This window comes from Aquarana catesbeiana, linkage group LG08 (assembly GCF_042186555.1).
Source record: "Aquarana catesbeiana isolate 2022-GZ linkage group LG08, ASM4218655v1, whole genome shotgun sequence".
Taxonomy (NCBI): domain Eukaryota; kingdom Metazoa; phylum Chordata; class Amphibia; order Anura; family Ranidae; genus Aquarana; species Aquarana catesbeiana.
In genome coordinates, this window is record NC_133331.1 from 11,489,089 (window position 1) to 11,512,749 (window position 23,661).

General features: G+C 48.5%; 1 protein-coding gene and 1 long non-coding RNA gene across 2 annotated transcripts in view; both read left to right on the forward strand.

The window, feature by feature from the left end:
* Nucleotides 1–23,661, forward strand: part of LOC141105215 (uncharacterized) — a 97,408-nt gene that overhangs the window by 12,527 nt on the left and 61,220 nt on the right. The gene's annotated exons all lie outside the window — the stretch shown is intronic.
* On the forward strand, nucleotides 13,964–15,211 carry MARVELD1 (MARVEL domain containing 1). The gene has a single exon (XM_073595526.1). The coding sequence runs from the start codon at nucleotides 14,244–14,246 to the stop codon at nucleotides 14,736–14,738; it is 495 nt and encodes a 164-aa protein (XP_073451627.1). The 5' UTR covers nucleotides 13,964–14,243; the 3' UTR covers nucleotides 14,739–15,211.

Genomic DNA, 23,661 nt, shown 5'->3' on the forward strand with positions numbered 1-23,661 from the left:
GTTCCCAGGCTCTACTGACCCCCATCCCCTCTCCCTTCCCCCTCCCTCTGCCCGTGGTGATTCCTGGGCTCTACTGACCCCCATCCCCTCTCCCTTCCCCCTCCCTCTGCCCACAGTAGTTCCCGGGCTCTACTGACCCCCATCCCCTCTCCCTTCCCCCTCCCTCTGCCCGTGGTGGTTCCCGGGCTCTACTGACCCCCATCCCCTCTCCCTTCCCCCTCCCTCTGCCCGCAGTGGTTCCCGGGCTCTACTGACCCCCATCCCCTCTCCCTTCCCCCTCCCTCTGCCCGTGGTGGTTCCCGGGCTCTACTGACCCCCATCCCCTCTCCCTTCCCCCTCCCTCTGCCCGCAGTGGTTCCCAGGCTCTACTGACCCCCATCCCCTCTCCCTTCCCCCTCCCTCTGCCCGTGGTGGTTCCCGGGCTCTACTGACCCCCATCCCCTCTCCCTTCCCCCTCCCTCTGCCCGTGGTGGTTCCCAGGCTCTACTGACCCCCATCCCCTCTCCCTTCCCCCTCCCTCTGCCCGTGGTGATTCCTGGGCTCTACTGACCCCCATCCCCTCTCCCTTCCCCCTCCCTCTGCCCGCAGTGGTTCCCAGGCTCTACTGACCCCCATCCCCTCTCCCTTCCCCCTCCCTCTGCCCGCAGTGGTTCCCGGGCTCTACTGACCCCCATCCCCTCTCCCTTCCCCCTCCCTCTGCCCGCAGTGGTTCCCAGGCTCTACTGACCCCCATCCCCTCTCCCTTCCCCCTCCCTCTGCCCGTGGTGGTTCCCGGGCTCTACTGACCCCCATCCCCTCTCCCTTCCCCCTCTCTCTGCCCGTGGTGATTCCTGGGCTCTACTGACCCCCATCCCCTCTCCCTTCCCCCTCCCTCTGCCCGCAGTGGTTCCCGGGCTCTACTGACCCCCATCCCCTCTCCCTTCCCCCTCCCTCTGCCCGCAGTGGTTCCCAGGCTCTACTGACCCCCATCCCCTCTCCCTTCCCCCTCCCTCTGCCCGTGGTGATTCCTGGGCTCTACTGACCCCCATCCCCTCTCCCTTCCCCCTCCCTCTGCCCGCAGTGGTTCCCGGACTCTACTGACCCCCATCCCCTCTCCCTTCCCCCTCCCTCTGCCTGTGGGGGTTCCCAGGCTCTACTGACCCCCATCCCCTCTCCCTTCCCCCTCCCTCTGCCCGCAGTGATTCCCAGGCACTACTGACCCCCATCCCCTCTCCCTTCCCCCTCCCTCTGCCCGCAGTGATTCCCAGGCACTACTGACCCCCATCCCCTCTCCCTTCCCCCTCCCTCTGCCCGCAGTGGTTCCCGGACTCTACTGACCCCCATCCCCTCTCCCTTCCCCCTCCCTCTGCCTGTGGTGGTTCCCAGGCTCTACTGACCCCCATCCCCTCGGCCTACCCCTGCCCATAGTGGTTCCCGGGCTCTACTGACCCCCATCCCCTCTCTTCCCCCTCCCTCTGCCCGCAGTGGTTCCCGGGCTCTACTGACCCCCATCCCCTCTCCCTTCCCCCTCCCTCTGCCCGCAGTTGTTCCCGGGCACTACTGACCCCCATCCCCTCTCCCTTCCCCCTCCCTCTGCCCGCAGTAGTTCCCGGGCTCTACTGACCCCCATCCCCTCTCCCTTCCCCCTCCCTCTGCCCGTGGTGATTCCTGGGCTCTACTGACCCCCATCCCCTCTCCCTTCCCCCTCCCTCTGCCCGTGGTGGTTCCCGGGCTCTACTGACCCCCATCCCCTCTCCCTTCCCCCTCCCTCTGCCCGCAGTGGTTCCCAGGCTCTACTGACCCCCATCCCCTCTCCCTTTCCCCTCCCTCTGCCCGTGGTGATTCCTGGGCTCTACTGACCCCCATCCCCTCTCCCTTCCCCCTCCCTCTGCCCGCAGTGGTTCCCGGGCTCTACTGACCCCCATCCCCTCTCCCTTCCCCCTCCCTCTGCCCGCAGTGGTTCCCAGGCTCTACTGACCCCCATCCCCTCTCCCTTCCCCCTCCCTCTGCCCGTGGTGGTTCCCGGGCTCTACTGACCCCCATCCCCTCTCCCTTCCCCCTCCCTCTGCCCGCAGTGGTTCCCAGGCTCTACTGACCCCCATCCCCTCTCCCTTCCCCCTCCCTCTGCCCGTGGTGGTTCCCGGGCTCTACTGACCCCCATCCCCTCTCCCTTCCCCCTCCCTCTGCCCGTGGTGGTTCCCAGGCTCTACTGACCCCCATCCCCTCTCCCTTCCCCCTCCCTCTGCCCGTGGTGATTCCTGGGCTCTACTGACCCCCATCCCCTCTCCCTTCCCCCTCCCTCTGCCCGCAGTGGTTCCCAGGCTCTACTGACCCCCATCCCCTCTCCCTTCCCCCTCCCTCTGCCCGCAGTGGTTCCCGGGCTCTACTGACCCCCATCCCCTCTCCCTTCCCCCTCCCTCTGCCCGCAGTGGTTCCCAGGCTCTACTGACCCCCATCCCCTCTCCCTTCCCCCTCCCTCTGCCCGTGGTGGTTCCCGGGCTCTACTGACCCCCATCCCCTCTCCCTTCCCCCTCCCTCTGCCCGTGGTGATTCCTGGGCTCTACTGACCCCCATCCCCTCTCCCTTCCCCCTCCCTCTGCCCGCAGTGGTTCCCGGGCTCTACTGACCCCCATCCCCTCTCCCTTCCCCCTCCCTCTGCCCGCAGTGGTTCCCAGGCTCTACTGACCCCCATCCCCTCTCCCTTCCCCCTCCCTCTGCCCGTGGTGATTCCTGGGCTCTACTGACCCCCATCCCCTCTCCCTTCCCCCTCCCTCTGCCCGCAGTGGTTCCCGGACTCTACTGACCCCCATCCCCTCTCCCTTCCCCCTCCCTCTGCCTGTGGGGGTTCCCAGGCTCTACTGACCCCCATCCCCTCTCCCTTCCCCCTCCCTCTGCCCGCAGTGATTCCCAGGCACTACTGACCCCCATCCCCTCTCCCTTCCCCCTCCCTCTGCCCGCAGTGATTCCCAGGCACTACTGACCCCCATCCCCTCTCCCTTCCCCCTCCCTCTGCCCGCAGTGGTTCCCGGACTCTACTGACCCCCATCCCCTCTCCCTTCCCCCTCCCTCTGCCTGTGGTGGTTCCCAGGCTCTACTGACCCCCATCCCCTCGGCCTACCCCTGCCCATAGTGGTTCCCGGGCTCTACTGACCCCCATCCCCTCTCTTCCCCCTCCCTCTGCCCGCAGTGGTTCCCGGGCTCTACTGACCCCCATCCCCTCTCCCTTCCCCCTCCCTCTGCCCGCAGTTGTTCCCGGGCACTACTGACCCCCATCCCCTCTCCCTTCCCCCTCCCTCTGCCCGCAGTAGTTCCCGGGCTCTACTGACCCCCATCCCCTCTCCCTTCCCCCTCCCTCTGCCCGTGGTAGTTCCCGGGCTCTACTGACCCCCATCCCCTCTCCCTTCCCCCTCCCTCTGCCCGTGGTGATTCCTGGGCTCTACTGACCCCCATCCCCTCTCCCTTCCCCCTCCCTCTGCCCGTGGTGGTTCCCGGGCTCTACTGACCCCCATCCCCTCTCCCTTCCCCCTCCCTCTGCCCGCAGTGGTTCCCAGGCTCTACTGACCCCCATCCCCTCTCCCTTTCCCCTCCCTCTGCCCGTGGTGATTCCTGGGCTCTACTGACCCCCATCCCCTCTCCCTTCCCCCTCCCTCTGCCCGCAGTGGTTCCCGGGCTCTACTGACCCCCATCCCCTCTCCCTTCCCCCTCCCTCTGCCCGCAGTGGTTCCCAGGCTCTACTGACCCCCATCCCCTCTCCCTTCCCCCTCCCTCTGCCCGTGGTGATTCCTGGGCTCTACTGACCCCCATCCCCTCTCCCTTCCCCCTCCCTCTGCCCATAGTGGTTCCCAGGCTCTACTGACCCCAATCCCCTCTCCCTTTCCCCTCCCTCTGCCCGCAGTGATTCCCGGGCACTACTGACCCCCATCCCCTCTCCCTTTCCCCTCCCTCTGCCCGCAGTGATTCCCGGGCACTACTGACCCCCATCCCCTCTCCCTTTCCCCTCCCTCTGCCCGCAGTGATTCCCGGGCACTACTGACCCCCATCCCCTCTGCCTTCCCCCTCTGGCTGCTCAGAACGGGAGATTGCCCTGGTCCAAGTCAGCGTGACTGGGGTGGGGGGGTTTTAGGGAGGGGGTCCTGTGTAAGTTCACCCTTACAGATTTTTCTGTAAAGGTGAACTTACCCTTTAAAGTGTATTGTTTTTAAAACAATTGCCTTTGAAAAACCGTTGCCCAAATGCTGTGTGACATAAAGAATTGCCACAACCGCCATTTATTATAATTATTATAATAATTTTATATATATATTTATCTATAATGTTTGGCGGTTCTTTACATTTTAGGAGAGAGATATCAATATTGGCCTGGGTTGGGAACAGTCAAACATTACCTATAAAAAATGTTAGGAGCTGTAGTCTGTTGCCCTTTCTCATGTGCGTATTGAGTCTGAACATGTTTGGTATCTACTTATTCGACGCATCATCATAATAGGCACATATTTTTCAGAAAATATCTGATGTTTGGGGTTTGTTCCAAGCAAAAAAAAAAAAAAAAAAAGTTGATTTTAACATGTGAGTGAAAAATGTAAAGACTGCCCGAGGACAGCAAGTGGTTAAACAAGAAAAGCGTAAGCTGTGCTTTGTGGTGTCTGTATCACTGGAAAGAGCAATAGGGTAACAAGCAAACGTTTCCACCACTCAAAGCTATTGATTTCCGAATTGGAGTTCTCAGTGCTTCCTTGTTTGAGGATTGGTGGATTATTAACGTGTTCTGTGTGACTTGCAGATTTCTTTGTTTAATGACCGTTATCAGTCACTGGTGAAGGTCTCTGGCTATTTATTAAAGAAGAGCCCCCCCCCCCCCAAAAAAATTAAAAGTCGTCAGCTACAAAAAACTGTAGCTGCTGATTTTTAATATTAGGACACTTATCTGTCCAGGGATCCAGCAGCAGGGACGTACTTAGAGCATTTGCGGATCCTATATCTGGAACCCCCCCCCCACACACACACCCCCATCTGTCAATAATCCAAGTGAAATATCGCTGTGCTTACCACAGGGGTGCTTGTTTGCAGGACAAGAATGTGTGGTATGATGCGCTCAGAATCAGGATTTAAACATTTCTAGGGTGTTCCCTGGGGTGCAAAGCATGAAGAAAAGCATGGTTCTGCAATGTGGAACGCACGCCAACCACAGGGACCAGGAAATGGGTCCAGAAAGGCGTTCCAGCGGGCACTGCCCTGCCGCCATATGCATCACTTCCCCTCCGCGGGCCGCCGCCATCTTTGCGGAGACCGCTGCTATAGAGATCAAAGCTCCCTATGCTCGAAAAGGGAAGCAGAGCCGCTAAATAAGCGGCGCCGGCTTGACACCCCTAAGCGGCGCCGGACCTGGGGCGGACCACCCTCCCTGCCCCGCCCCACTGTCCAGCGGTGTCCTCACCCGAGCCCATTCTTTAATCGGCTATCGGATGCTGGCGCCACCATCTTGACTAAGGGAAACTGACAGTGAAGCCTTGTGGATGCGCTTTGTGAATGGGACGCAGTCTTTTGGGACCTGTGATGTGTCCCAGAAGGCTGTGGGGGAAGGAAGAGGGGGGGGGGCAGAGGGGGCAGAACTTCCGCCTCAAATCGCTGCAGCAAACTGAGCCAGGAAGTGGGAGCGGGTACCTGTCAAAGCCAGGTACCCACTCCCCCCACCCTCACACATTTTGGGGGGGGGGGGGGAACCTTGGCCAGAAAGAGAAAATTGATGAAACATCCGTATTGTGATGTTTTTGCTCTTTGTGACCAAGGTTTTGGCATGTTGCTTATGCGTCATTTACAAGTCGCTAGTCTTTTTAAGATTCTATTTTTATTCATTTTTGAGTACAATTATGTATTAAAATATATATATATCTTTTTTAAAACTGTCCGTTTTCGGTTTCAGCCAAGTGCATCCTGAATTTTCCGTTTCGGCACCAAAATTTCTGTTCGGTGCATCGGTTTGGAGACGCGATAACTTTTGTGCAAACGAGTCAATATATATGCTTATTGGGTTTTTTTTGTTTTTAACCAAAAACATGTAGAAGAATACATATTTAAATTGATGAGGAAATTAAATCTTTTACATTTTCTATTGGATTATGTTTTATAGCAGAAAGTAAAAAATATTGTTTTTTTTTTTTTCAAAATATTCGGTCTTTTTTTTTCAATACTTATTGGGTTTTTTTTTTTTTTTTTTTTTTTTTAACCAAAAACTTGTAGCAGAATACATATTTAAATTGATGAAGAAATTAAATCTTTTACATTTTCTATTGGATATGTTTTAAAGCAGAAAGTAAAAAATATTGTTTTTTTTGTTTTTTTATTTTTTTAAATCGTCTGTCTTTTTTTGTTTATAGCGCAAAAAAAAAATTTAAAACCGCAGAGGTGATCAAATACCACCAAAGGAAATCTCTATTTGTGGGGAAATAATTTTATTTGGGTATAAGTGAATAGGGTCCACGCGATTTTCCACTATGCCATTTGTAACTATTCTCATATTTTTATATTATTCTCTGTACTGCCATGAGTTGTATTGCCTCTGAGCAAACCTTTTAAAAAAAAACGCTTTCTGTTAAAAATAATAAAAACATTTTATTTGGGTGCAGCGTTGCACGACCGCGCAATTGTCAGTTAAAGTAACGCAGTTTCTGTATCGCTAAAAATGGCCTGGTTATGGAGGGGGGTAAATCTTCCTGAGGTCAAGTGGATAATAATAATAATAATAATAATAATGTAAAAATGATAAAGAATAAATACTTGCATACAGGGTTTTATTTCTTTTTATTTGAACCAAAAACAGCACTTGCTGAACCAGCCCATAGTAAAAATACATCATTACTTTGACGTTAAAGTGATATTAAAGTCTCAGATTTAAAAATAACAAACGTGTCATACTTACCTGCCCTGTGTAATGGTTTTGCACGGAGTGGCCCCGATCCTCCTCTTCTCGGGTCCCTCTTTGGCTCTCCTGGCCCCCTCCCTCCTGCCGGGGTTGCCCCCACAGTGACCAGCTTGCTATGGGGGGCTACAGCTCCCTGTGTCCATTCAGACACAGAGCCGTGGCCTGCCCCACCCCCTTTCTCTCCTCATTGGCTGACTGACTTTAATTGACAGCAGCGGGAGCCAATGGCAGCAGGCTGCTGTCTCAGCCAATGAGGAGGGGAGTCCCAAGCAGCCGAGACGCTCCTGCAACATCGCTGGATAGAGAGGGGGGCTCAGGTAAGTATTAGGGGGGGCTGCACACAGAAGGCTTTTTATCTTAATGCATAGAATGCACCTTCTGCCTTTACAACGACTTTAAATTCCCGGGGTTATGGCAGCCCTCCCTTTTAAATAAATGTGGTCCCTCAGGTGGATTCACCCCGGGATCACTTTTAGAAGCGGTGGGAGAGATGTCCCCCTTCCCGCCACTTCTCGGTCTTTCCTGGGCTTACCTTAATGGATCGGTGAAGCCTGAGAACGATCCGATGCGGCTGTTAGCTGGGCATGGAGACAAGTGAGGCCAAGATGGCTGCCGTTCATCTCTATGCCCTTGGAGGACTGGAGCGACATCTGACGTCACTTCCTGTTCCCAGGCCATAGTAAACAAATTTTTTTTTTTTTTATATATATATATTTTTTTCCGTTGCTTTTAAAGTGGTTGTAAAGGCAGAAGGTGCATTCTACGCATTAAAGAGGAGTTTCACCCCCCCCCCCCCCCAAGAAAAAAAATTAAAAGTCAGCAGCTACAAATGCTGAAGCTGTCGACTTTTAGTATTAGGACACTCACCTGTCCAGGGTTCCCACCAGTAGCGGTGCATCCATAAAGGGCGCAGGAACGCCCCCCCCCCTCTCCTGGCACCACTCTATCTATGGTCGCCGCTGACACCCCCTATTAAGGTGCCCGGCCCCTTTTCTGGCGCCGGGCACCTAAATTACAGCTGCGGGGGTTGTTTTTTGAAAGCACCTGATTAGAGCTGTAGGCTCTAATAGGTGCTCAAAAAGGTGAAGAGCGGGCGCCATGCTGTGCGTTCGTTGTTCACTCTGCTGTGTGTTAGCAAAGCGAAGGAATTCACTTTGGCTAACACTGAACCACCTCCCAACCAATCAGGTGCTTGGGTCTGTTACCTGTCACCTGATTGGCTGAAACGTCTGGCGCTGTGATTGGACGCCTGATAGAGAGGACGGAAGAAGACATCCAGGAGCGTGCAGGACACCGCCGCTGACCCGCTGTGAGACATGCAAGTGCCGGGCGATGCACACTGGCAGCAATTGATGGGCACAGTAGCGGCAATTGATGGGCACAGTGGCAGCAGTTGATGGGCACAGTGGGTGCGTTTGATGGGCACAGTGACTGCGTTTGATGAGCACAGTGACTTAGTTTAATGGGCACAGTGGCTGCGTTTAATGGGCACAGTGGCTGCGTTTGATGGGCACAGTGGCTGCGTTTGATGGGCACAGTGGCGGGAATTGATGGGCACAGTAGCTGCGTTTGATGGGCACAGTGGCTGCGTTTGATGGGCACAGTGGCTGCGTTTGATGGGCACAGTGGCGGGAATTGATGGGCACAGTAGCTGCGTTTGATGGCACAGTGGCTGCGTTTGATGGGCACAGTGGCTGCGTTTGATGGGCACAGTGGCTGCGTTTGATGGGCACAGTGGCTGCGTTTGATGGGCACAGTGGCGGGAATTGATGGGCACAGTGGCGGGAATTGATGGGCACAGTAGCTGCGTTTGATGGCACAGTGGCGGGAATTGATGGGCACAGTAGCTGCGTTTGATGGCACAGTGGCTGCTGTTGATGTGTTTGTTTTTTTTTTTTTCGGTTTGTTTGCGCCCCCCCAAAAATTTTGAGCACCAGCCGCCACTGGTTCCCACAATGTCGGCACCCCATCTGATTTTCGGATCGGCTCTCGGGTGCTGCCGCCGTCATTCACGATAAGGGGAACCGGCAGTGAAGCCTTTCGGCCCCACGGCTGGTTCCCCACTGCGCATGCGCAAAGCGCACTGCATTTTCTAACTGGCGCGGCGGCGGGGGAAGGAGGAGTGGGACCGAACTTCTGAGGGACGGGTACCTGTCAAAAACAGGTACCCGCCCCCCCTCCCCCCGAAAGGTGCCAAATGTGACACCGGAGGAGGGGAGGAAGCAAACGAAGGTTCCACTTATGGGTGGAACTCCGCTATAAAAAAAACCTTCTGGGTGGAGCAGCCACCCTAATACTTACCTGAGCCCCATCTCTATCCAGCAATGTCCACAAGTGCCTCGACCATCCGGGACTCTCCCACCTGATTGGCTGAGACACAGCAGCGGCGCCATTGACTCCAGCTGCTGTCAATCAAGATCAGTTGGCCAATCAGGAGAGAGGGGAGGAGAGGACGGGGCTCAGTTACATAGTTAGTCAGGTTGAAAAAAGACACAAGTCCATCCAGTTCAACCTTAAAGTGTCAGTGGCAGTTAGTCAGTCCCCCCCCCAGCATCAGTTAGTGTCAGATTGCTCGCCGCACTATCACAGCCCCATTATTAGTCGCTGATCACTGGCATTACTATTGTAAGTAAAAAAAAAAAAATTCCAGTATATATCCCATAGTTTGTAGACCCAGAAACTTTCACACGAATCAATCAATATACTTACTGGGATTTTTTTTTTAATCAAAAACATGGAGCAGAATACATTGTGGCCAAATATTTTTTTTTTTCATTTTTTTATTGGAAATGTTTTATAACAGAAAGTAAAAAATATTGTTTCTTTTTCCAAATTTTTGTTATCTTTTTTCATTTATTTAGTATAAAAAAAAAAAAAAAAAAAAAACCTCCAAACACATTCCAGGTCAGGTGGGCGCCTCCCCTATCCAGCCCCACCGCCCTCCCTATCCATGCACCTGGCCCCTTTCGGGACGCCAGGCGCATGAATTCCTATGGCGGGGGTGGGCTGGGGTTGTTTTTTTTTTTTTTTGTAGCACCTGATTAGAGCCAGAGGCTCTTATAGGCTTTAAAATAGGGTGGGCTCGGGGGTGCAGAGCATTGCATCCAGAGCCCACCAAGGTGTGTTGCAACAGCATAATGAATGTTCGCTGTTGCAACAGTAATCCTTCTCCCGGCCAATCGGGAAGCAGATCTGATACCCGTCACCTGATTAGCTGAAAGGACAGGCGAACTTATTGGACACCTAGGAAGAGGGGAGGAGATGCACGGCGGAAGCGAGGAGGAGAAGACATAGGTGCCGCTGACCGATTCCTGCCACAGCCTGATGTACACTGATGCCCCGATGTGAAAAGTGTGGGGGGTACATTTGTATGGCGCCCCCCTGAGTCAATACTTTGTAGAACCCCCTTTCACTGCAATTACAGCTGCAAGTCTTTTTGGGGATGTCTCTACCAGCTTTGCACATCTAGAGAGTGACATTTTTGCCCATTCTTCTTCTTTGCAGAATATCTCAAGCTCTGTCAGATTGGGTGGAGAGCGTCTGTGAACAGCAATTTTCAAGTCTTGCCACAGATTCTCAATTGGATTTAGGTCTGGACTGTGACTGAGCCATTCTAACACATGAATATGCTTTGATCTAAACCATTCAAACCACTCTGATGGATTCGTACGTGATGACGTACACCGGACTAAAATAAGGAAGTTGATAGCCGGTAGCCAATAGCTGCCCTAGCGTGGGTTTTTGTCCCTCGGACCGGCATACAGACGAGCGGATTTCTGGGTCCGGCGGAGTTACGACGTAAAGATTTGAAGCATGTTCCAAATCTAAAGTCCGTCAGATTTGCGACTGGAAAAGTCCCCTGAAGGTCCGGTGAAGCCCACACACGATCGGATTGTCCGCCGGATTTGGTCCGTCGGCGTCCGTCGGACAAGTCCGGTCGAAAAGTCCGACCGCGTGTACACTGCATAACAGGTTTTCTTCTAAGATTGCCCTGTATTTGGCTCCATCCATCTTCCCATCAACTCTGACCAGCTTCCCTGTCCCTGCTGAAGAAAAGCATCCCCCTGATTCCCTTACTAAAGATGGCAGCGGCAGCACCCAAGAGCCGAGGGACAGAGCAGCTTGGGGTGCCGACAGGGTGGGCGCCCTGGACAGGTAAGTGGGTTTTTTTTTGCTTTTAAAGTCAGCAGCTACAAATACTGCAGCTGCTGACTTAAAAAAAAATAAAATGGCGGAACTCCGCTTTAAGAACTATCTTCTGTATAAAGAAGGAGGAGTCCTGGAAATGATGGTTTAGCCCCCACAGAGCCCTGATCTCCCCATCATGGAGAGTGTCTGGGATGAAGGATTGGAGGCAGCCGACATACACAGAAGATCTGTGCTTTGTTCTCCAAGATGTAAAGTATCTCACAAAAGTAAGTACACCCCTCACATTTTTGTGAATATTTTCTTCTATCTTTTCATGTGACAACACTGAAGAAATGACACTTGTCTACAATGTAAAGTAGTGAGTGTACAGCTTGTATAACAGTGTAAATTTGCTGTCCGCTCAAAATAACTCAACACACAGCCATTAATGACTAAACCGCTGGCAACAAAAGTGAGTACACCCTGTAACGATCCGGGGTGATTATGCTCAAGTGGTGTATGCGTTTTCAGGAACAACGGTCAGTCCAGACTGTATTTTTAAGGGCGTGGCAGCCCAATTTTATTTAAACAAAACAAACTTCACATAAAGTCTTCTTTCGCAGGGGGTTCCACCATCATTGTATAACAGAAAACTTCAGCCTCCTTTGCTCACTCACTCTTACTTAGTCAAACTCCCTCCTGGAGCTTACTTGCTCAGCTGCTTGGTCGGGGGCCACATCTGCCTCCTGCAGACATACACGCTCAGACTCCTAGAGACCGCCTGTCTCTCTTTCGTGGAGCCGTCTCCACCTGAAAGCCCTCCCGACTCCTACACCAGGCCACCTGCCTGTAGGGTGGCGCTGTTCCCAAGTGTGAGCCCTGAGCGCTCTTCCTGGGGGGAAATATAAACCCAGCCCACAGGTGTCCAATCATCATGCCTGTCAGCAAAAACCAGGCTGAAGGTGCTAATACACACTGTGACCTGGGGTCGCCTCTCCACAACCCCTAAGTAAAAATCTCCAAATTGGGCCCAAAGTGTCAATATTTTGTGTGGCCACCATTATTTTCCAGCACTGCCTTAACCCTCTTGGGCATGGAGTTCACCAGAGCTTCACAGGTTGTCACTGGAGTCCTCTTCCCCTCCTCCATGACGACATCACAGAGCTGGTAGATGTTAGAGACCTTGCGCTCCTCCACCTTCAGTTTGAGGATGTCCCACAGATGATCAATAGGGTTTAGGTCTGGAGACATGCTTGGCCAGTCCATCACCTTTACCCTCGGCTTTTTTAGTAAGGCAGTGGTCACCTTGGAGATGTGTTTGGGGTTGTTATCATGTTGGAATACTGCCCTGCGGCCCAGTCTCTGAAGGGAGGGGATCATGCTCTGCTTCAGTATGTCACAGTACATGTTGGCATTCATGGTTCCCTCAATGATCTGTAGCTCCCCAGTGCCGGCAGCACTCATGCAGCCCCAGACCATGACACTCCCACCACCATGCTTGACTGTAGACAAGACACCCTTGTCTTTGTCCTCCTCACCTGGTTGCCGCCACACACGCTTGTCACCATCTGAACCAGTCTTTCTCAACCTTTTCAACACAGAGCAACCCTTGAAATAGTTCTCTGGTCTCGGGGGAACCCCTGCTAAAAAATTGAAATATACAACTCATGATACAATAGTGTGATGGTCAGTGGGAAGAATGGTCCTGACACTTGTGGTCATTGGAAAGAATGACCTTCATACAGATGGCTAAAAAGATCAATGGTGGCAGTGGGAACTTCTCTGAGAGGCAGAAATTGCTCAATGCTGAAGGAACCCGTAGCAACCTCTGGAGGAACCCTGGTTGAGAATCGCTGATCTGAACCAAATAAGTTTATCTTGGTCTCATCAGACCTCAGGACATGGTTCCAGTAATCCATGTCCTTAGTCTGCTTGTCTTCAGCAAACTGTTTGCGGGCTTTCTTGTGCATCATCTTTAGAAGAGGCTTCCTTCTGGGACGACAGCCATGCAGACCAATTTGATGCAGCGTGCGGTGTATGGTCTGAGCACTGACGGGCACGTACGTCGCACGCGCATATGTATGAATGGTGTTCTCACTACACATGTGAGGTATCGCCGCGAACATTATAGTGAGAGCAATAATTCTAGTGCTAGATCTCCTCTGTAACTCTAAACTGATAACCTGTAATGGTGTTTAAAGCGTCGCCTATGGAGATGTTTGAGTACCTAAAAAATTGGGTTATCTATTTTTTTGGGGGTTTTTTTGTTTTTTACATAATCCTTTAAATATTACCAAAACATTGGGTTATATATTGTGTTTTTTTTTGCATTAGATTTCAATGAAATGCATTTACCAAAAAAAAAAAAAAATTGGGTTTGAAAGACCGCTGCGCAAATACAGAGTGACATAAAATATTGCAACCATCGCTATTTTATTCTCTGGGGTCTCTGCTAAAAAAAATATATATATATTTTTTAGCAGAGACCCCAGAGAATAAAATAGCGATCGTTGCAATATATCTATATCTGTATAGATCTATCTATCTATCTATCTATCTATCTATCTATCTATCTATCTATCTATCTATCTATCTATCTATCTATCTATCTATCTATCTATCTATCTATCTATCTATCTATCTATGTGTTTGGGGGTTCTACTGTAAGCAAACATCATGCTTACGTTCTTTTTTTTTTTTTTCTTTTTTTCTTTATTAGAACCGAAAAACAGCCTTTAGTATCACTTTTAAGTGTAAATCATTTTTCCACCTCCAGCTCCATGGCATATTGGAATGCCAGCAGTCTCTGCCCCCCCCAGTCATTGCTCAGATCCTACGTTCTTGGCTAAGCCTTGATGCTCTGTGAACACACTGCCTTAGCTCTGTGTATAGCGGCCAATACTAGAGAGTGTCTGGGCTCAGCCATTACAACCAGATGTTGAGGCAGAGGAAGTTGCATGCTGATGATGTCAGCAAAAGGAACGAGAGGCATTGAGTTACATGGTGGGACTGCCCACACCCTCCATCCCGACCAGCCCTGAAAGGGATCCTACAATCTGCTTCTATAGAAGCCCAGAGCTGGATTGTATGAAAAGTGTCTCCTCGCTGCTCCTCTGGACCCCGGAGAGAAGTTCTGAGCTGCAAGAATCCACTTTGGATTAACTCTTCTCTCCCCCCTCCCTTTTTTCTCCTGTGTCAGTCATCCGTGGTCTGTGCAATGTCTGCCCAAGCTACCAGGAGTTCGCTCAGCGCCAACAAGGAATTCCTCCGAAGCTTCCCCGGGGTGATGAGACTCCTGCAGCTCGCCACCGGCGCCGCCGTCTGGATCTCCATCGCCTCCAGCAACTTCAACAACACGGTCCGCTTCGCTCTGTTCGTCTTCGTCTTCTTCTGGCTGGTCACCCTGATCCTGTACTTCATCACCCTGCTGGACAAGCAGGACATGGTCCCGTTAATCGGGGGCGAGCGGTGGCTCCTCACCAACCTGGTCTACGACGCCCTGGCCACTGCCCTTCACGTCGCCGCCACTGCCATCATCATCGTCACCATCGAAAGCAACTCTTATTGCAACATCCCCAACTACAGGGGCGCCTGTTACTACAAGACCTACGTGGTGGCCTCCGCCTTCGCCTGCCTCTGCTGCCTCTCTTATGTCTCCACCACCGTCTGCTTCTCCGTCAAGAAGTGTAGAGGGAACAAGAGCGTCATTTAAGGGTTGGATGGAGAACTCGGGGGGGTTTTTTTTGTGGGTCGGATGGAAGAAAAACGGACTTCTCTTTCCTGAGCCACACGAGCCACACGAGCAACGTGTTCCAGGTGTGGCAGAGGAAATATTCATCTGGAGGAGGAACAGATGGCTGATGAGTCCTTTTTATGTACATTGTTACTTTTATTTTGTGTCTTTGTAACGCTTGTCATAGTTCTGAATACAACTCCAAAGATACATGTTGGTTGCAGAAAACTTTTTTTTTTTTTTTTTTCCCTATCGATTAAAAACTGATAAGAACGCAGCTTTGATTTGGGAAACATTTTATACCATCACAGTATTATATTTGATGGCAGAGATTGATCTCCTTGTTGTTATATGCAGTAGATGTATATAATGCCTTCTTTCCGTGTTTCTGGAAGGGGGGCGGTGCTTCTACGGCTTTAAAAAAAAATAAACGACAAATGTATCACCGTCTATATATGATTGTGTATTGTAGAGCGGAACGCACGGTATGTGGTGTGTCTGGGCTAGATAACGCTTTGGGGGTGATTCGCTAAAACTAGAGAGTGCGAAATCTGGTGCAGCTCTGCAGAGAAACCAATCAGCTTCCAGGTTTTTGTTTTTTCCTCAAGGCCTTTTCTGGCATGTAAAAATCAGTATTGTTTTGCTAGAAAATTACTTAGAACCCCAAACATTATATATATATTTCTCTCTCTCTCTCTCTCCCCCTCCCCCCCCCTCTCTCTCTCTCTCTCTGTATATGTGTGTATATATATATCTTTTTGACCCCAAATCTCTCCATAAAGAGGACCTGTCATCCCTTATTTCTATTACAAGGGATGTTTAACATTCCTTGTAACAGGAATAAAAGTGATACACAAAAAAAAGTAAAATATAAGGGACAGTGTAAAAAAAAAAAAAAAAAAAAAAAAGGGTAAAGCGCCCCCATCCCATCATGTTCATGTATGTATGTATAATAAATTAATCTTTTGCTTAAAAAAAAAAAAAAAAAAAAAAGAAATTGATCTTTTTGCTTAAAAAACAAAAAAAAAAAAACAACAAAAAAAAATAAAAATATTTTGCATAAAAAAAAAAAATCACGGACCTCGATCATAGAGGTGATCAGAGACGATCTGGTCTCTGTTGGCCTGTAAGGCCAGCCGCCCAAACAGTCGGATCCCGGATGCGCCAGTAAGCATGAGAAACACCGGTGAGCGTCAGGAAAGTGGTGGTGGGGGGGGGGGAGGGGGGCAAACCCTCCCGCTGCTTCTGAAAGCGGTCCAGCGGCTCACCAGCCACTCAGATCGCTTTCATGAGAAAAAAAAAAAAATATATCCGGATTATGGTAGCTTTATAGACCACTTTTAAAGCCGCGACGTATATGTAGGTGTTGCGGTCAGGAATCGGTTAATTGAACAAGCTGAAGTTAGAAGCCGATTGGCTCCCCATGCGGAGCTGCCCCAGATTTTGCGCTCTCCAGTTTTAGTAAATCTCCCCTCTTTGTATGTGAAGAGTACGGATGACGTCTCTACAATCGGACGTCTCAAAGGCTCTCATTGTTTCTGGGAGCTCAGATTATCTCAGACGCAGTGAAAGTGCCATCATGTCATTTGTGTGTCCCCCTCCCCCGCCTCCCCCAGGGGCCACAGCTACAGACAGGAAGAGGCAAATACATGTCATTGTTACATAGTTACACAGCAGAAAAAAAGACTCCGGTCCATCAAGTCCACCTTCCATGTGTGCGAGTTGTAGGTATTTGAGCCTGGATTCACACTAGTGCGTGCAGAACACCCCCCCCCCCCCCCCCCCCCGCATGCGATTCGCATACGAATCGCACCGCATTCCTGGGCACATCACATGCGATGCCTGTGCGGTGCGATTTCAGCCATGAAAGCATGATGCAGCGCCACCCCTCCCCCCCCCACCGCACCTGAATGGATGCCGTGCGATTGCTATGCAGTGCGATGCAGGGAAACGCAGCGAATCTTGTGAGTTTCCCGCATCGCATCAGTGTGAACCAGGGCTAAAAATATTAAATGTAACCACTTGCCCATTTACCCCCCCACCCCACCCCCCTTCCATGACCAGGCCATTTCTTGCTTTTTTTGGCACTGCGTTATTTTAACTGACAATTGCGCGGTCGTGCAGCGCTGTACACAAAGCGCTGTGTAAACTGTTGGCGCTATATAAATCCTGTATAATAATCTATAGTCATTTATAGAAATTTTTTTCCCCCCACAAATAGAGATTTCTTTTGGTGGCATTTGATCACCTCTGCGTTTTTTGGTTTTTTTTTGCACTATAAATGAAAAAAAAACAGAAAAAAAAAAAAACACTTTTTTTTCACTTTCTGCTACAAAACTAAAAATAAAAACTAAAAATAAAAATCAAATCTCTTAATAAATTTTGGACAAAATGTATCCTGCTATGTCTTGTGTATATTGATTGGTTTGCGCCCACAAACGATGGGATATAGACTGCAATTTTTATTCATTTGTACTAGTAATGGCGGCGATCGGGGACTTGTAACGGGACTGCGATACTGCGGTGGGCAATCAGACACTAGCTGACACTTTGTGGGAACTAACTGCCACTGACATCACCAGTCACATGATTACAGTGATCAGTGCTAGTAATATGCACTGTCACTGTACTAACGACACTGGCTGGGAAGGGGGTTAAGGCTGCGTCTACACCTGAGCGTTTTTTATGCGCGATTTTGGTGTGACTTTGCGCATTTGTATGCAGCGTGTTTGGGCTTTGCTGTTTTTTTTATTAGCCAATAGAGAAAACTGTTACCTGTTGCATCATCTGTTGCTAGGTATTTCAGCCTTTTTAACTTTTATTTCTTCTTTTATTATTATTATTATTATTATTATTATTATTATTATTATTATTATTATTATTATTATTCATTTTTTATTATTATTATTATTATTATTATTATTTATTATTATTATTCATTTATTATAATGCTCGAGTTCAGTTTAGGGTTAGGATTAGGAGTTTGGGGCTATGGTTATTTATTATTATTTTTTATTTATTTGATATTTTATTTTATTTTACTATTATACGAATAATAATAAATGAATAAATAAATGTAAAATAAACACAAAAATAAATAAAAATCATAAAAGAAAAAAAAAAACAATAACTAAATTAATATCAATAAATAAATAATTAGCCCTTACCCTTTAAAAAAAATTAATAATAAATAACTGAACACCCTAACACAAAATAATATTATTATTGTTATTATTAATGTATTTTTTTTTCAAGTCTGGGTGTTTGTTTTATTATTTATTATTATTAAAAATAATAATGTATTTAATATTTTTTAAGGTTAGAGGTTAATTATTATTTATTAATGTAGTATTACATATTATTCATTTATTTTACTTATTTATGATGATTTTTAGTTATTTGTGTATTTATTTTACATTTATTTATTCCTATACTATTACTATTTTATTTTTTACTTCTTTTCAGTTGAGCAGAAAATCGTGGGAAAAAACACGCGAATGACGCGTTTCCATTCATTTCTATGGGAATACAAACGCGCCAAAAAAAACAAAAACGCCCAAATCTGCCCGATTCGAGCGACAAAAAAAAAGCTCCAGAACTTGTTTAAACTTCAGACGTTTTTTCTTCAGGCGACTCGGAGTGGAGATTTGAACCGTCTCCATAGAGAATCGTTGATTTTTTTTTTTTTTTTTTTTCTCCTCCAGCGGTTTTGAGCTTCAAGCAGATAATCGCTCAGGTGTGAATAGGGCCTAACAGCTAGGGGCGATCAGAAGGGGTTAATTGCTCTATACTGCTTACAACTCACAAAGCTGTGTTCTGCGAGACTCAGAGCCGATCGCTGGTTGCCGGCGGTCAATCACTGGCCAGAAAGTGAAAGTGCATCCCTTTAGACTTGATTTCTCTCCTACATGTAAAAATCGTAAATTTTTTTTTTTTGCTAGAAAATTACTCAGAACCCCCCAAACATTATATATGTTGTTTGTTTGTTTTTTTTAGCAACTTTTTATGTCACACGGTATTTGCGCAATAATCTTTCAAACGCGTTTTTTTTGGAAAAAAAAAAAAAAAACAGTTTCATAAATTAAAAAAAAAAAACAGTAAAGTTAGCCCGATTATTATTATTTTTTTTTTTGTATGATGTGAAAGACGATGTTACGCCGAGTAAAGAGATACCTAACATTTCACGCTTTTAAAATTGCGCGCGCTCGTGGATTGGCGCCAAACTTTGGTACTTAAAAATCTCCATAGGCGACGCTTTAAATTTTTTTTTTTTTTTTTTACAGGTTACCAGTTTAGAGTTACAGAGGAGGTCTAGTGCTAGAATTATTGCTCTCGCTCTAACGTATGTGGCGATACTTCACGTGTGTCTATTTGAACGCGGTTTACATATGTGGGCACGACTTACGTTTGCGTTCGCTTCTGCGTGCGAGCACACGGGGACGGGAGGCACTTTAAATTTTATTTATTTTTTTATTGTTTATTTTACTTAAATTGTTTTTTTTTTTTTTTTTTTTACACTTTCTCTTTACATTTTTTTTTTTTTTTTAATCACTTTTATTCCTATTACAAGGAAAGTAATAGGAATGGTGTGTGACAGGTCCTCTTTATGGAGAGATGTGAGGTCTATAAGACCCCTCATCTCTCCTGAAAAGATTGAGATAAAAAAAAAAAAAAGATCTCTTTCTTTCCAGCCGAGTTCTCAGCTTTGTTTACTTCCGCCAGCCGGACGTGACGTCATAACGTCGCGCCCTGGGCCTCCGAAGGTCATAGAGATGACTGGGGACCATCTGGTCACCGAAAATCTCTATGATCGACATCCGGCGGCGGCGGATTCTTTCTCCCGGTTCGCCGATCGCACGGACGAGCCCGGAGAAGCTGGAGGTGGGGGGATTCGGTCCCCTCCCGCCGCCTGTAAGAACGATCAATCGGCGGAAACTGCCGCTATGATCATTCTTACGGTGCACAGAATCGCCGGCTGTAAAAAACGATGATCTCTGAATGTTGCCCCCAGCTGCACCCATCATCCAGATATCTCCACTCAAAGTCAATGACGCATAGCTCCCAACTGTCCCAGATTTCGAGGGACTGTCCCTGATTTGGAACAAAGTCCCGCCGTCCCTCTTTTCCCCTCATTTGTCCCTCATTTTGGTCTGATCTATATAGATGTATATAAAATGCACTTTTTATCTTTCAAAAAGTGTTTTATAGCGCTAAACCTTTCATCCAGTTTCTAAATTGGGGCATTTCTAAATTCCAAAAGCCAATATAAAGGAATAGTAGTAAGAAAATAAAGCACTTGTGGGTTTAACCAATAGTTTTTTTTTGTACAATTCTCCTTTAAGGGGGCGTGTCCTATGCCTACATATGTTTGCTAATAGGTGTCCCTCCTTCCCATCTCAGAAAAGTTGGGAGGTATGAATGACGTCATATGGCGTGATTGGGGCTGGAAGTGGTTAATTAATTTGTAACATTGAAAGCAAACTCCCCCCACCCATCCATGTCTCCATGCGTTATATTGTTGAGAAATTACTTAAAAAAAAAACAAAAACAAAAAAACACCCTCCTAGCACTTCTAGTCACGGCCATCTTGAGTAAGGGCAGATGATTTATGGAGCATTTACTTCCTGGAATCCATCTGCCCTTAGCTCAGGCATGCAGGCAGGAGGGTGTGCTTAGCTGAGAAAGCCCCTCCTCCCATGAAGACTTCGGGGATGGATGACATCACTTTGGCCTAGGCCAGAAACCAGGAAGTAACTGAAGAAATGTAAAAAAAAAAAAAAAAGTGTAAAACAAGTAAATATAATCTGCCTTCCTTGCTTTTCTGCATTACCTTTGCAGAGTTCCCGGTGTCCTGTCAGAATACCGCTGCCCATCAGAAAATGTAAACTGAAGTGACATTCTGAGCAAAAAACGCTTTACTGCGCATGCGCCATGCATTAAAACGTGGCCGCTATGCGTCCCAGTAGGTTTCCTTATGTCACAGAACAGGCAGCCAGCAGCGGAGATCTTTTGACACCCAGGTAAACGGGTGTTTCATCAGATTTGGCGACCCGGCAGAATGTGTAACAGAAGCGACGTTCCGCCATCTTGCTACACCCCACACTCCTCCACAGTAAGGCTGCACTGAGAAGGGGGAAAGCGGACATCTTGCTACACCCACCGGGAGTTTTTCATTTTACACTTATTTTTAACCACTTGCTTACCGGGCACCTAAACCCCCCTCTCCTGCCCAGACCAAGTTTCAGCTTTTAGCGCTGTCACACTTTGAATGACAATTGCGCGGTCATACAACACTGTACTCAAATGACATTTTTATCATTTTTTCCCCCACAAATAGAGCTTTCTTTTGGTGGTATTTGATCACCTCTGGGTTTTTAATTTTTTGTTAAAAAAAATTAAAAAATACAGAATAAAAAAAAAAAAAAAAATACAAAATCGTTTTATATTTTGTTAATAAATTTTGCAAACAGGTAATTTTTCTCCTTCATTGATGTACGCTGATGAGGCTGCACTGATTGGCACTGATAAGGCGGCACTGAAGTGCATTGATAGGTGGCACTGATAGCTGGCAATGATGGGTGGCACTGATGGGTGGCAGGGATGGGCACTGGTAGGTGACACTGATAGGCAGCACTGCTAGGTGGCACTGATGAGGCACTGATGGGCACCACTGGTGGGCATTGATAGGTGGCACTCGTGGGCATTGATAGGTGGCACTAATGTACTGGTGGGCATTGATTGGTGGGCACTGTGTGCACTGATTGGTGGCACTGGCAGGCGGTACTTGTGGACACATATGAGGCGGCTTCGCCTCCCCTTGCTCGGGACCGATGTCCCTTCAACAGAGGCCGTTGATCGGCTATCTTTTCCTCCTCACGCTCTTAGCGTGAGAAGAAAAAAAAAAACGGTTACGGATCTTCTGTTTACATCACGTGGTCAGCTGTCATTGGCTGGCAGCTGATCACGTGGTCAGGGGTCGGGATCGACCCCTCACTCCGATCTGTGATCACCCGAGTCTCATTGAATCGGGTGATCACAGCGCGCACCACGCGCCCCCCTTCAGGGGGGCGTGGCCAGCTTGCAAAGGGGAAGACCTCTATCGACGTCCTCCCGGCAAAGCAGATCCGCGCTGTAGCCGTCATTCGGCTGTAGCGCGGATCTGAAGGAGTTAACAGTAAAGTGAGTTTATATAGTGAAATACAGCACTTAGAACTCCGTCTGACTGGTTAGATGCTGAATTTTAAAAGCAGCGGCAAATCTGCTCATCTTCCAGTTTGCTAATCTGACAGAAATTTGCTGCTTTTAAAATTCAACATCTAACCAGTCATACAGAGTTCTAAGTGTTGTATTTCACTATATAAAGTCGCTGTACTGTTAACAGAAAGTGTAAAATGCAAAACTCCGGTGGGTGTAACAAGATGTCCGCTTTCCCCCCTTCTCAGTGTATCCTTACTACGGAGGAGTGCAGGGTGTAGCAAGATGGCGGCGACGATATTTCCGTATATAAAGTGAGTTAACTGCTAAAATAAGTGTGAAATTGAAGACTTTCCTGGATGTAAGAACTCGCCTTATATACCGAAATAAACTATTTCTTAGCGACAGCGTGAAATAGTCTATTTCAGCATATAATCAGTTTGCCGCTGAGCAGTGCGGGGTGTACCAAGATGGCCGTCGCCACCTTCTGCCTGCTTGCCTGGGTGTAAGAAGATGTCCGCTGCTGGCTTTGTGTTCTGTCACATTAGGAAACCTATTGAAAAGCGTAGCGGCCATGCAAGAACGCGTGGCGCAATAAGCAATTTTAATCGCAACGTCACTTCCGTTGCATTTTCTGATGGGTAGCGGTATTCTGATAGAACACCGGCACTTCCTGGATTTTAAAACATTGTTAGAAGGGCAGGAAGTGAGAGCAAATACCTCTAACTGAACCCCAGGCTGCGCTCTCAGCAACTTTCTCACATTTAGAGGTGACCAGTGACACCAATACAGTGATCGTTGCTAAAAAAAAAAAAAAAGCACTGTCACTACACTAATGACACTGGCAGGGAAGGGGTTAACATCAGGGAGCGATGAAAGGGTTAAATGTGTTCCCTAGGGGGTGCTTTCTAACTGTGGGAGGGAGGGCTTTGACTAGGGGGAAGACAGGAAGCTTAGCAGAAACACAAGATCTCCATCTTCCCCTCTGACAGAACGGCGATCTGCCTCTCTCTGTAACATCAGGAGCGATCAAAGGGTTAAATGTGTTCCCTGAGAGTGTGTTCTAACTGTGTGGGGGAGGTGCTTTGACTTGAGGGGGGGGGGGTGGCAGAGATCCGTGTTCCTGCTTAGCAGAAACACAAGATCTCCATCTTCCCCTCTGACAGAACGGTGATCTGCCTCGCTCTCTGTAACATCAGGAGCGATGAAAGGGTTAAATGTGTTCCCTGGGAGTGTGTTCTAACTGTGTGGGGGATGGACTAACAGGAAGAACACAGAGATCCGTGTTCCTGCTTGCAAGGAACAGAAGATCTCTGTGTAATTCCCTGTCAGAACGGGGATCTCCCTTGCTTACATAGGCAGATCCCTGTTCGGCCTCTCTGGGGAGTGATCGCGGGTGTCTGCCGGACCCGCCGATTGCCCCCCCCCCCTGGCTCCCCCGCCGATTGGCTCCGCACAATAGAGCCGCCCTGCCGCAGTATATATATGCGGTGGCGGTTTTTGTCACTAAACCCACATCATAAAACTAAAAAAAAAATGATGAATAAATGGTGTATTCCATGCTGTCCAAAGGTGCCTCCTGTGCTCCTTCATCCAGAGTGGGGGCGCTCTAATACAGGAGGTGTATTACTGGCCAGATCACCAGGTGAAAACACTGAGGGGAAAAAGCCTAGAAAACGAATGCGGCCACCACATCTAATGATCGGTA